At 45.6% G+C, this 13,407-nt stretch overlaps 1 protein-coding gene across 1 annotated transcript in view; it reads right to left on the reverse strand.

Annotated features, from left to right (window-relative positions):
- The window catches only part of LOC106594483 (glucagon receptor), a 278,714-nt gene that overhangs the window by 54,119 nt on the left and 211,188 nt on the right, over window positions 1-13,407 (reverse strand). The window contains exons 4-7 of the mRNA XM_045719694.2: window positions 12,888-12,995; window positions 12,592-12,686; window positions 8,913-9,019; window positions 8,042-8,210 (exon numbers count right to left, since the gene is read on the reverse strand). Coding sequence (XP_045575650.2) covers window positions 8,042-8,210; window positions 8,913-9,019; window positions 12,592-12,686; window positions 12,888-12,995 — 479 coding nt within the window. The remainder of the gene's footprint in view (window positions 1-8,041; window positions 8,211-8,912; window positions 9,020-12,591; window positions 12,687-12,887; window positions 12,996-13,407) is intronic.

The raw sequence follows: 13,407 nt of genomic DNA on the forward strand, positions 1-13,407 counted from the left end.
AGAAAATGGCCCTGGAAATGGACATAGCAGCATATAATGCCAAACTGAAGGTCCTGGAGAGTGTTGAGTCAACTTCTCAATCCCATGCTGTGGCAGCCCATTTACTAAGCCAAGAAGATGGAATGAACTCTTATTTTGAGAACCATGTACCTGAGGTCTATGAGGAACCTGAACCATCACCTGTTGAGTTTGCTGCATTAGCTGCAGTTCCAAAGACCCCACTACAAAGGGTTTTACAACAACCGACAACAAAGCCATCAAAACCTATTCAGAAAACAGTCATGAACCACACCCTTCAGCAGCCAACAGCAAGGTCTAGCAATCAACACAGAATCAACACTGCGGGTATCAGCGATAATGCCAGCCATGATAACCTCTCTACTGTCATGCAAAGGCAGAATGAAATTGCTGACCTCCTTGTACTACAGCACAAACAGGCCACACTCCCTGTTAGGAAGATACCTATGTTTGACGGTGATCCTCTAAACTTTAGGCCATTCATGCGTGCATTTGAACATGGTATAGAAGATAAGACAAGCAGTCACCAGGATAGGCTCTATTACCTGGAACAGTACACCACTGGTCAGCCCAAGGATCTGGTACGTAGTTGTCTGCATATGGAAGCCAGAAGAGGCTATGCAGAGGCTAAGAGGTTGTTAAAGGAACACTTTGGCAATGAAATCAAAGTCACCACTGCTTACATGGAAAAAGCTTGGAACTGGACAAACATCAAACCGGATGATGGAAAGGGACTGGGTGGCTATGCACTCTATCTTAGAGGTTGCTGTAACGCTATGCAAGACCTACAGAACATGGAAGAGCTTAATCGTCCCTCCAACATAAAGTTGATCATGTCAAAACTTCCCTACAAACTAAGGGAAAAATGGAGGTCTGCGGCATGTGATATTTTAGAGAGAAGACACCTGAGGGCCCAGTTCAGTGACCTTGTGAGGTTCATGGAAAAACAGGCCAAAATACTGCAGGATCCATTGTATGGAGATATTCAAGATCCCCTGTCCAACAAAAAGTTTTTAAAAACCAGAACAGAAGCTGACTTTAAACAGCAGTTCAAGTCCAAGAGTAGGGGAAGCAGCAATGCCACTGCAGTAGCTGTAGTGGCAGATTGTTCTTTTAGAGGTTTTTCAGAGTCAAAAACATTAAAAGTAAAGAGACCAGGCACCTACCCTTCTGACGCTCCCAGTACCTCATGCGTATTTTGTGCTGGAGAGCATTTATTGGTCGACTGCCAACAGGTGAAGGCACAGCCACACGAATCCAAGGTTGAGTTTCTGAGATCAAAATGCCTTTGTTTTGGCTGTTTGATGAGAGGACACTTAAGCAAAGAATGTAAAAGAAGGATGACCTGTCAGAGCTGTCAAAGAAAGCACCCCACTATCCTGCACATTGAAGGAAGAGAGAGATTTAGATCTCAAAAGGCAGATATGAGTGGTGTAGCAGTAAAGCGGGAGGAGACTGTCAGCAGTGCTCTTGTCTCACTGGAAGCTGGTGAAGATACCGGGGCCGGTACAGATTGTGCACTTGCAATTGTGCCAGTTCAAGTAAAGGTGGCAAATGGAAGCAAGTCTGTGTTAACCTATGCATTTCTCGATTCTGGTAGCTCGGCAACATTTTGTACGGAAAGACTCATGAGGCAGCTGAATGCTAAATGCAGTGAGACTGAAATTCTGCTACGCACAATGGGGCAGGACAGTCCTACCAAGAGCTTTGAGATATCTGGATTAGAGATTAAAAACGTGGAAGGCAACACATTTCTTGCATTACCAAAGGTCTACACCCAAAATAAGATCCCAGTGACGAGAGAACATTCCCACTCAGAAAGATCACAAAAGGTGGCCATACCTGAAAGAGGTTCAGTTGAAGGAAATCGATGCCGACGTCGAACTCCTGATTGGCGTAAATGCTCCAAAGGCAATGGAACCCTGGCAAATCATAAATAGCCAAGGCAACGGACCGTATGCAGTGAAAACCATCTTTGGATGGGTGATGAACGGTCCTCTTAACAATTGTACCATGGCAGAGGAATCTGGATGTCCTACGGTGATGGCCAATCGTATCTCAATGGCCGACCTGGGGGTTCTTCTTGTAAATCAATACAACCATGACTTCCCTGAGAGAGAGAGTATGAAGAGAAAAGTGAGATGTCAGCTGAGGATCGTAAGTTTATGGAGATAGTATCAAGCTCCATAACCCTCAAAGACCGTCACTACTACTTACTGTTGCCCTTTCGCAACAAACAGGTAGTCCTGCCGAACAATCGTGACGTGGCAAAGCAGCGGGCTCTAAATATCATCAGGAAGTTTAAAAAGGATGAAGGTTATGCTGCAGAGTACAAAGGCTTCATGGAAGAGATGATAACAAAAGGTTATGCCGAGAAGGTAGCACAAGAACAGCTTCTCAGAAAGAAAGGCAAGGTATGGTACATACCACACTATGGCGTTCACCATAAGCGCAAAGGAACAATACGAGTGGTGTTTGACTGTTCATCATCCTATAAAGGTACATCTCTTAACCTGTTATGGCTAGGGGGCAGTATTTTCACAGCCGGATAAAAAACATACCTGATTTTAATCTGATTATTACTCCTGCCCAGAAACTAGAATATGCATATAATTATTAGCTTTGGATAGAAAACACTCCAAGGTTTCTAAAACTGTTTGAATGGTGTCTGTGAGTATAACAGAACTCATTTGGCAGGCCAAAACCTGAGAAGATTCCATGCAGGAAGTGCCCTGTCTGACAATTTCTTGCCCTTCTTGATTATCTCTATCCATTACAGAGGATCTCTGCTGTTACGTGACACTTCCTACGGCTCCCATGGGCTCTCAGAAGGCGGCAAAAAGCTGAATCGTGGCTTTGCAGGCTCTGGCTGAAAAAAAGTAGCGCGTTTGGGTAGTGGCTGGTTACAGTACTGTGAGACTCAGGCTCGTGCCAGCGTCGACAGAATGCTTTGTTTTCTTTCGTCTGTTTACCTAAACGCAGATTCCCGGTCGGAATATTATCGCTTTTTTTACGAGAAAAATGGCATAAAAATTGATTTTAAACAGCGGTTGACATGCTTCGAAGTACGGTAATGGAATATTTAGAAATCTTTTGTCACGAATTGCGCCATGCTCGTGACCCTTATTTACACTTCGGATAGTGTCTTGAACGCACAAACAAAACGCCGCTATTTGGATATAACGATGGATTATTTTGGACCAAACCAACATTTGTTATTGAAGTAGCAGTCCTGGGAGTGCATTCTGACGAAGACAACAAAGGTAATCAAACTTTTGTAATAGTAAATCGGAGTTTGGTCAGGGCTAAACTTGGTCGGTGTCTAAATGGCTAGCCGTGATGGCTGGGCTATCTACTGAGAATATTGCAAAATGTGCTTTCACCGAAAAGCTATTTTAAAATCGGACATATCGAGTGCATAGAGGAGTTCTGTATCTATAATTCTTAAAATAATTGTTATGTTTTTTGTGAACGTTTATCGTGCGTAATTTAGTAAATTCACCGGATGTTTGCGGGGGGTATGCTAGTTCTGAACGTCACATGCTAATGTAAAAAAGCTGGTTTTTGATATAAATATGAACTTGATTGAACAAAACATGCATGCATTGTATAACATAATGTCCTAGGGTTGTCATCTGATGAAGATCATCAAAGGTTAGTGCTGCATTTAGCTGTGTTTTTGTGACATTATATGCTAGCTTGAAAAATGGGTGTCTGATTATTTCTGGCTGGGTACTCTGCTGACATAATCTGTTTTGCTTTCGCTGTAAAGCCTTTTTGAAATCGGACAGTGTGATTAGATTAACGAGAGTCTTGTCTTTAAAATGCTGTAAAATAGTCATATGTTTGAAAAATTGACGTTTTCGGATTTTAGAGGAGTTTGTATTTCGCGCCAAGCCCATCATTGGATATTGGAGCAGGTGTTCCGCTAGCGGAACGTCTAGATGTAAGTTAACAGTGAACTCCTTCAAGGCCCTGACCTGGCAAACACGCTTATAGGAGTCTTGCTAAGATTTCGGCAAGAGCACATTGCCATGATGGCAGACATCGAAGGACTGTTCCATCAAGTACGTGTCCATGAAGATGACTTAGACTTCCTGCGATTCCTATGGTGGCCGGATGGTGACACTAACAAAAGATTGGAGGAGTACAGAATGACAGTACATCTTATTGGTGCTATATCCTCTCCAAGTTGTGCAAATTTTGCACTACGAAAGACTGCAGAAGACAACTGTGAGAGGTACGATGAAGAGGTGATTCAAACAGTCAAGTCCAACTTCTATGTTAATGACTGCCTCAAGTCAGTGGCCACAGAAGAACAAGCCATAGCTCTCACAAAAAAACCTCAGGGATGTGTGCTCTCAGGGTGGGTTGAAATTGACCAAGTGGGTCGGCAACAGCCGTGCTGTGCTGGCTTCTATCCCTGATGAACACAAAGCCAAGCAGATAAAAGAACTGGACCTGGACAGAGAAAAGCTGCCTGTTGAAAGAGCACTTGGAATCCGATGGAACATTGAAAGAGTCATTGTCAAGAACAGACCCCTTACAAGAAGAGATATTCTCTCTACTGTCAGCTCTGTTTATGATCCATTAGGTTTCCTCGCCCCATTCGTATTAAAGGCAAAGCAAATTCTTCAAGTGCTCTGCAAGCTAAAGTGTGGATGGGACGAAGTCATCCCCGAAGAACACTCTCTTTCATGGAAGAGATGGCTCTCAGAGCTAGACCAGCTTTCCAGATTCCAGATAGACATGTGTATGATGCCTGAGAACTTTGGTCAAGTCAAGACCACACAGCTGCATCACTTCGGTGACGCAAGTGAGCAAGGTTATGGCACCGCAAGCTACCTTAGGTTCACAAACGGTATGGGAAAGGTCCACATTGCATTCATACTGGGGAAATCAAGGGTCACTCCACTCAAGCAGATGACGATCCCCAGACTGGAACTTGCTGCAGCAACATTGGCAGTGAGAGTGGACAGGATGTTAAGGTTGGAGCTCCAGATTGAACTTGAGGAGTCAACTTTCTGGACAGACAGCCAGTCTGTGCTAAAATACATCCACAACGATACCAAGAGATTCCATACCTTTGTGGCTAATAGGGTTGCTATGATCCGTGACCTATCGAAAGCAAAACAGTGGAGGTATTTGTACTCCAAACACAACCCAGCTGATGATGCTTCAAGAGGATTACATGTTGAAATTTTCCTGAACTCCAAGAGATGGCGCAAAGGACCAGAATTCCTGGAGAAAACAGAAACACAATGGCCAAAAGTCCCCGAGGAGCTTGGCTCCATCCCTTCAGATGATCCAGAGGTGAGAAAAGACGTCATCGTAAACAGTACATGTGTGGAAGAAAAGAGTCCGACCAGCAAACTGATCGAGTACTATTCAACATGGAACAGCTTGAAGAAAGCAGTTGCCTGGATGCTGAAACTGAAGAGACTTCTTCTACAGTTAAGCCAGAAAAGGAAAGTTCTCACACAAACTGATCCAGGTTCAGATCAGAGTCTGACAAACTCACTGAAGGAACAAATTGACAAGTTCAAACTGACATTTGGAAAAGAATGTCTGTCTGTGGATGACCTAGATGAAGCAGAAAAGGCCATCATTCGATTTGAGCAACGACAGCACTTTAAACAAGAAATTGCACTAGTTGTGAAAGGAAAACAATGTGCCAAGAGAAATGGCTCAGTCTGTAAGCTTGATCCAATTGTTGACAATGGCATTCTGAGAGTGGGAGGAAGGTTAAGCAAAGCTGCTATGCCTACGGAACTAAAGAATCCTATGATCCTACCCAAAGACTCCTACATCTCCAGACTGATCTTACTCCACATCCATGAGCAGGTTGGCCACTCTGGGAGAGGTCACATGCTTTCTAGACTTCGCCAGCGATATTGGATACCCTGTGCCAACTCCTTAGCAAGGAAGATCCTTAAGAGCTGTGTCTTCTGCAGGCGGATGCAAGCTAGAGCTGGAGAACAGAAGATGGCCGACCTTCCACAAGATCGGGTGTCACCTGATTTGCCGCCTTTCACCCATGTGGGCATAGATTACTTCAGCCCCATAGAGGTGAAGCGAGGCCGCGTTCATGTGAAGCAGTATGGTGTGATCTTTACTTGCCTTGTGAGTCGAGCTGTCTATCTAGAAGTTGCTAGTTATCTGGATACTGATTCCTGCATCAATGCCCTGCGCAGGTTCATCTGTCGAAGGGGCCCAGTCACAAGTATCAGAACAGACAATGGCACCAACTTTGTTGGAACACACAGAGAGCTAGGAGAAGCTCTAAAAGAGCTGGATCACAACAAGATTCAAATTGAATTACTGAAGGAAGGAGTGACATGGTCATTCAATCCTCCCTCTGGAGCCCACCATGGGGGGGTATGGGAGAGGTTGATCTGACTGGTGAAAAAGATCCTCTATTCAGTCCTTAAAGAGCAAGTACTGGATGATGAGGCTTTGCAGACAGCCTTGTGTGAAGTTGAGGCAATCATGAACGACAGACCAATCACAACTGTAACAAATGACCCTAATGATCTAGAACCCCTGACTCCGAACTATCTGCTTCATCTGAAAGCAAAGCCAGTCCTGCCACCAGGACTATTCCAGAGAAGCGACCTATACTCACGAAGGAGATGGAAGCAAGTACAATATATTACTGACCTCTTCTGGAAGAGATGGATCAGGGAGTATCTTCCACTTATGCAGGAGCGGAACAAGTGGAACAAAATTAAGAGAAACTTCAGTCCTGGTGACCTTGTGGTCATCGTCGACGACACCGCCCCTAGGAACTCTTGGCTAATGGGGCGTGTGGTGGAGGCTTTGCCAGGGGCCAAAGGTCTTGTCCGGAGCGTCATGGTTAAGACCAAGACCAATATCTTACAGAGACCTATCAATAAACTCTGTCTGCTCCTGGAGGCGGCGGAGTGAGTGAGACACACACACACACACCCACACACATACACAGTGCTCCATCTTTGAATCACGTGCACCTCTGATTCGTTGATGTTGTACTCTTACATTCTTTGATGTCGTAGTCATACATTTTTTGGACGTCATACTCTTGACATTTTTGGAAGTTGAACACTTCAACTCAGACTGAGATCTACGGACTATTTTCCTATATGGCACCTTTTATATTTGTATATAGCTATGAACTGTAATAGTGCTCTAGTATAGAATGTTTTGTGTATTGGCTCTACGTTTGAATATTAAGTAATTGTTGTCCATTCAGTGCTGTCAACAATTAGTGGCCGGTATGTTAGGGCCGATTTGGACATATTTGTATAAAAGACCGAACATTCAGAGCTCCATGTATATTTGTGTAATTATGAGTGTATATGATAAAATATTAGGTACGTACCTTTTATGATTTATATTTACCTGATTTGAGATGTATTCATTTGTTGTTAGTGTAACTTAGTTTTTGTCCCCCCCTCTTGCCCATTCATTATACTGCGGTAAGTGTGTTAGGATAAAGGCAGGTAGTTGGGCCTTCGGGGGGAGGAGTCCTTGCTAGACGCGGGAGCGGTATAGTTTTTTGACCATACAGACAGGTCATATTCTGTATTTTCCATATCAAGTAATCTATGTTTTAAGTTGATTGGATAATCATTTTCCTGTTAGATATAAGAAGAATAAACATTTTTGTTGCACCATATCCCTGGATCACATTGAATGTTTGGCTGTTTGGAAACCTTGAGTGTGGACTGTATGCGTACCAAACAACCCCGCTTCAGGCTTGGGCAGTGGCTATGGTAAAGAGGAAAGGAAGCCACTACACCAACACTCTCACCTTGTTGTTAACCTGCCACTTTACCTCACCCTGGTCCTTTCAACCCAACACTCCCACCTTGTTGTTGACCTGCCACTTTACCTCACCCTGGTCCTTTCAACCCAACACTCCCACCTTGTTGTTGACCTGCCACTTTACCTCACCCTGGTCAACTCAACCCAACACACCCACCTTGTTGTTGAACGGCACTACTTTTGACCACGACCCTTTCAGACAACAACAAAAACACACCTCATTGTTGACGAGCCACTCCACCTCATAGTGTGTAATGTCCTGGTCCTGTCCGATGTTGACGCTGGGAGCCTCCAACATGGCGTCCTTTATCAGAATGGACAGAGCACGCAGGATGAAGGATGCAAACAAGTTCATGTGGATGTTGTTCCTCATACAGTGGAGCTTCCTGTAAGGGGGGGGGGGGGGGGGGGGGGCAGTGTGCTTCCTGTTAGGGGGATGTCAACTACAACAGAGGTAATATAACAAAGATTAAAGGTTAAAGAAATGGAATTAGAATATGTATATCTGTATGGTTACTGTCAATAGGTGGCCAAACGTTAAGGTCAGTGGAGCTACCTTGCTTCACTGACGTGGCCAAGGTTTTACGTTATTAGAGCTGATCTCTCTCTCTCTATTCATAACAAAAATGTTTAATTGACAATAAATATACACCTTTCTACCTCAATGAAGAGTGGTGGGTGGCTGAGAGGACATGGTGGGTGGCTGAGAGGACATGGTGGGTGGCTGAGAGGACATGGTGGGTGGCTGAGAGGACATGGTGGGTGGCTGAGAGGACATGGTGGGTGGCTGAGAGGTCATGTGTCTGTCTGTCTGTCTGTCTGTCTGTCTGTCTGTCTGTCTGTCTGTCTGTCTGTCTGTCTGTCTGTCTGTCTGTCTGTCTGTCTGTCTGTCTGTCTGTCTGTCTGTCTGTCTGTCTGTCTGTCTGTGTCTTTCCTTCCTCTTTACGGTCATGAGGTGAAGGCAACCTGATCATGGTGCCAAGCATTAACACCAGAGCCCCAAAGGCTGTCTCAGTGTTTGTGTGTGTCTCTGTGTGGTGTGTGTGTGTCTCTCTCTCTCTCTGTGTACGTGTGTGTGTGTGTGTTACCTGAAAGTGATCAGGACTCCGAGCGCTAACACCAGAGCCCCCAGAGACAGAGAGTAGCCCACGGTGTACATGGTCTGGAACTTCTTGAGGATCTGACCATAGTGAGGCTACACACACACACAGACACACACACAGAAACAATAACAAACATTGCATTCAGAAAGCATTCAGAACTCTTGGCTTTTTCCACATTTTGTTACATTACAGCTTCTATTAAATTAAATGTTTTCCTCATCAATCTACACACAATACCCCATAATGACGAAGAAAAAACTGGTTCTTACAATTTCTTGCAAATGTATTAAAGATATACAACAGAAATATTACATTTACATAAGTATTCAGACCCTTTGCTATGAGACTCGAAATTGAGCTCATGTGCATCCTGTTTCCATTGATTGGAGTCCATCTGTGGTAAATTCAATTGATTGGACATGATTTGGAAAGGCACACACCTGTCTATATAATGTCCCACAGTTGACAGTGCATGTCAGAGCAAAAACCTAGCGATGAGGTTGAAGGAATTGTCCGTAGAGCTCCAAGACAGGATTGGGTCGAGGCACAGATCTGGGGAAGGGTACCAAAAAATGTCTGCAGGTTTGAAGGTCCCCAAGAACACAGTGGGCTCCATCATTCTTAAATGGAAGAAGTTTGGAACCACCAAGACTCTTCCTAGAGCTGGCCGCCCGGCCAATCGGGCGAGAAGGGCCTTGGTCAGGGAGGTGACCAAGAAGCAGATGGTACTCTGATAGAGCTCCAGAGTTCCTCTGTGGAGATCCGAGAACCTTCCAGAAAGACAACCATCACTGCAGCTCTCCACCAATCAGGCCTTTATGGTAGAGTGGCCAGACGGAAGTCACTCGTCATTAAAAGGCACATGACAGCCCACTTGGAGTTTGCCCAAAGGCACCTAAAGGACTCTCAAACCATGAGAAACAATATTCTCTGGCCTGATGAAACCAAGATTGAACTCTTTGGCCTGAATGCCAAGTGTCACATCTGGAGGAAACCTGCCACCACCCCTACGGTGAAGCATGGTGGTGGCAGCATCAGGCTGTGGGGATGTTTTTCAGTGGCAAAAAATCGGACACTAGTCAGGATCGAGGGAAAGATGGAGGAAAGTACAGAGATCCTTGATGAAAACCTGCTCCAGAGAGCTCAGGCCCTCAGACTGGGTAGAAGGTTCACCTTCCAACAGGACAACGACCCTAAGCACACAGCCAAGACAACACAGGAGTGGCTGTTTGTAAAATCTTGAATGTCCTTGAGTGGCCCAGCCAGAGCCCTGATTTGAACCCGATCGAATATCTCCGGAGAGACCTGAAAATAGCTGTGCAGCAACGCTCCTCATCCATCTTGACAGAGCTTGAGAGGATCTGCAGAGAAGAATTGGAGAAACTCCCCAAATACAAGTGTGCCAAACTTGTAGCGTCATACCTTGTAACATCGTCTTTTCAGTTCACTGCAGCTAGCGACTGGAACGAGCTGCAACAAACACTCAACCTGACAGTTTAATCTTCATTCAAACTGACAGGGGGTGTTTTTGTGTTTGTTCTATGTTTTCTATGTCTATGTTGGATTTCTAGTTTGTCTATTTCTAGGTTGGGGTTTATTGGGTTGACCTTCAATTGGAGGCAGCTGTTCCTCGTTGCCTCTAATTGGAGATCATATTTAGTAGGGGTGTTTTTCCTGTTGTTTGTGGGTAGTTGTTTCCTGTTTAGTGTATGTTCACCTGACAGAACTGTTGACGGTCATTTTTGTTATTTTGTTATAGTGTTTCATTAAAGTTAAATATGAGCACTTCACACCCGCGCCTTGGTCCCCTTTGTACGACCTGCATTACAGAACTACCCACCATGACTGGATCAAGCGGCGTGCCCAGGCAGAGATGGAAACCTGGTCATACTTGGAATGGATGGAGAGGAGAAACTGGACTTGGGGGCAAGTCATTGAGAGGTATCGGAGCCTACCGGGTAAGAACGAGAGGCAGCCCCAAAACATTTTTTTTGGGGGGGCACACGGGTAGTTTGGCTGGGCCAGGGGTGTTCCCTGAGCCAACTCCCCGTGCTTATTGTGGTGAGCATGTGCCTGCCTCTCGCACACTCTCTCCGGTACGTCTCCATAATCCAGTTCGTCCAGTGCCTGCTGTGGGCACTCGACCATTAGTGCGTCCTGTTCCTGCTCCCCACACTCGCCCTGAGGTTGTGTTACTAGTCTTTCGCCTCCAAAGCCAGCCCCACGCACCAGGCCTCCAGTGCGCCTGCCCAGCCCAGTACGTCCAGTTCCTGCTCCCCGCACTAGCCCTCCAGTGCGCCTCCATAACCCGGTACAGCCAGTGCCTGCTGTGAGCACTCGGCCATTAGTGCATCTTCCCAGTCCGGTGAGACCGATTTCCTGCTCCTCGCTCTCTCCCTCCAGTGCGCATCCATAACCCGGTACAGCCAGTGCCTGCTGTGAGCACTCGGCCCTTAGTGCGTCTTCCCAGTCCGGTGAGACCGATTCCTGCTCCTCGCAGTCTCCCTCCAGTGCGCACCACCTTCGGCGGTGGTCTGCAACCCGGAGTCTTCGGCGGCAGCTTTTAGCCCAGAGTCTTCGGCGGCGGTTGGCGGTCCGAAGCCTCCGAAGATGATCCATGGTCTGGTTCATCCGGACAAACAGAAGCGGGGGGGATCAGCGGGCGGTGGGGGTACTACGCCCGGAACCAGAGCCGCCGCCATAGACATTTTTTCACCTACCCTACCCTCCCTTTGTGTTTTTTGGTTTTTTTGTTTTGGGGTTGTTTTTGTGTTTTTTTTTGTTTAGTTTGCATTCGGAGTCTGCACCTTTGGGGGGAGGGGTACTGTCACGTCCTGACCAATATAAGTTGTTATTTTCTATGGTAGAGTGGTCAGGGCGTGACAGGGGTATTTTTGTGTTTGTTCTATATTTTCTATGTCTGTTGGATTTCTAGTTTGTCTATTTCTAGGTTGAGGTTTATTGGGTTGACCTTCAATTGGAGGCAGCTGTTCCTCGTTGCCTCTAATTGGAGGTCATATTTAGTAGGGGTGTTTTTCCTGTTGTTTGTGGGTAGTTGTTTCCTGTTTAGTGTATGTTCACCTGACAGAACTGTTGATGGTCGTTTTTGTTATTTTGTTATAGTGTTTCATTAAAGTTAAATATGAGCACTTCACACGCTGCGCCTTGGTCTCCTTTGTACGACCCGCGTTACACCTTTTGCCTTTTGGTAGGCCGTCATTGTAAATAAGAATTTGTTCTTAACTGACTTGCCTAGTTAAATAAAGGTAAAATAAAATACCCAAGAAGACTCAAGGCTGTAATCGCTGCCAAAGGGTCTGAATTCTTATGTAAATTTGATATATAAGTTGTTATTTTATAAATTAGCAAACATTTCTAAAATCCTGTTTTTACTTTGTCATTATGGGGTATTGTGTGCAGATTGATGAGGGAAAAAAAATATTGAATCCATTTTAGAATAAGGCTGTAACGTCGGAAAATGTGGAAAAATTTAGGGGGTCTAAATACTTTCTGAATGGTCTGTACATTTAGCCTACACTCCTCAGTACACGCACACTGATGAAAAACATGAATCAATTCTATACATCCTTTCCATCATGTCTATATCATATATTTTATCCACAGCATTTCCAAGCCTCACTCACAAGAGACACATCATTTTCACCTGAGCAGGATCATTAGCATCACACTCGCTAGTGTTCTTCTGGGGAACCCACTGGCCGTCCGCATCACACTCCCTGTACACCCAACCATGCTGGACTGGAACAGATACACATACAGATAGACTGTCACTCACTGACCCAAGCATACTTGTTACCCTTCACACTAACTTGACAGAAGTTTCAGATATTTGACTGAATTTGGTATTTATTGAACGTGATACACAAGCTATTCACCAATCAACCAACCAATCAATCAATTCATCAATCAACCAACCAACCAATCAGCATCAACCTTCACCTTTGTGGTGCCAGGGCAGGTACCAGGGACAGGATACACTGACAGTAGTGTTGGGGAGTCCATCGGGCCAGCAGGCATACATGTCAAAGGTCCTGTTACACACAACACCTACAGGGAACAGTTACAGCACATCTCTTTATCTCCATCACTGTGTCCCCCTGTCCCTCCATCTCTCTGTCCCTCCTCTGTCCCTCATTTGTCCCTCCATCCCTCTGTCCCTCTGTACCCCCGTCCCTCTGTCCCTCCATCCCTCTGTCCCTCTGTCCCTCCTCTGTCCCTACATCCCTCTGTCCCCCCTCTGTCCCTCCATCCCTCTGTCCCTCCATCCCTCTGTCCCTCCTCTGTCCCTACATCCCTCTGTCCCTCCTCTGTCCCTCCATCCCTCTGTCCCTCCATCCCTCCATCTCTCTGTCCCTCTGTCCATCTATCCCACTGTCCCTCCATCTCTCTGTCCATCTATCCCACTGTCCCTCCATCTCTATGTCCCTCCACCTCTCTGTCTCTCCACCTCTCTGTCCCT

This window comes from Salmo salar, chromosome 06 (assembly GCF_965601325.2).
Source record: "Salmo salar chromosome 06, fSalSal1, whole genome shotgun sequence".
In the NCBI taxonomy this organism is placed as follows: domain Eukaryota; kingdom Metazoa; phylum Chordata; class Actinopteri; order Salmoniformes; family Salmonidae; genus Salmo; species Salmo salar.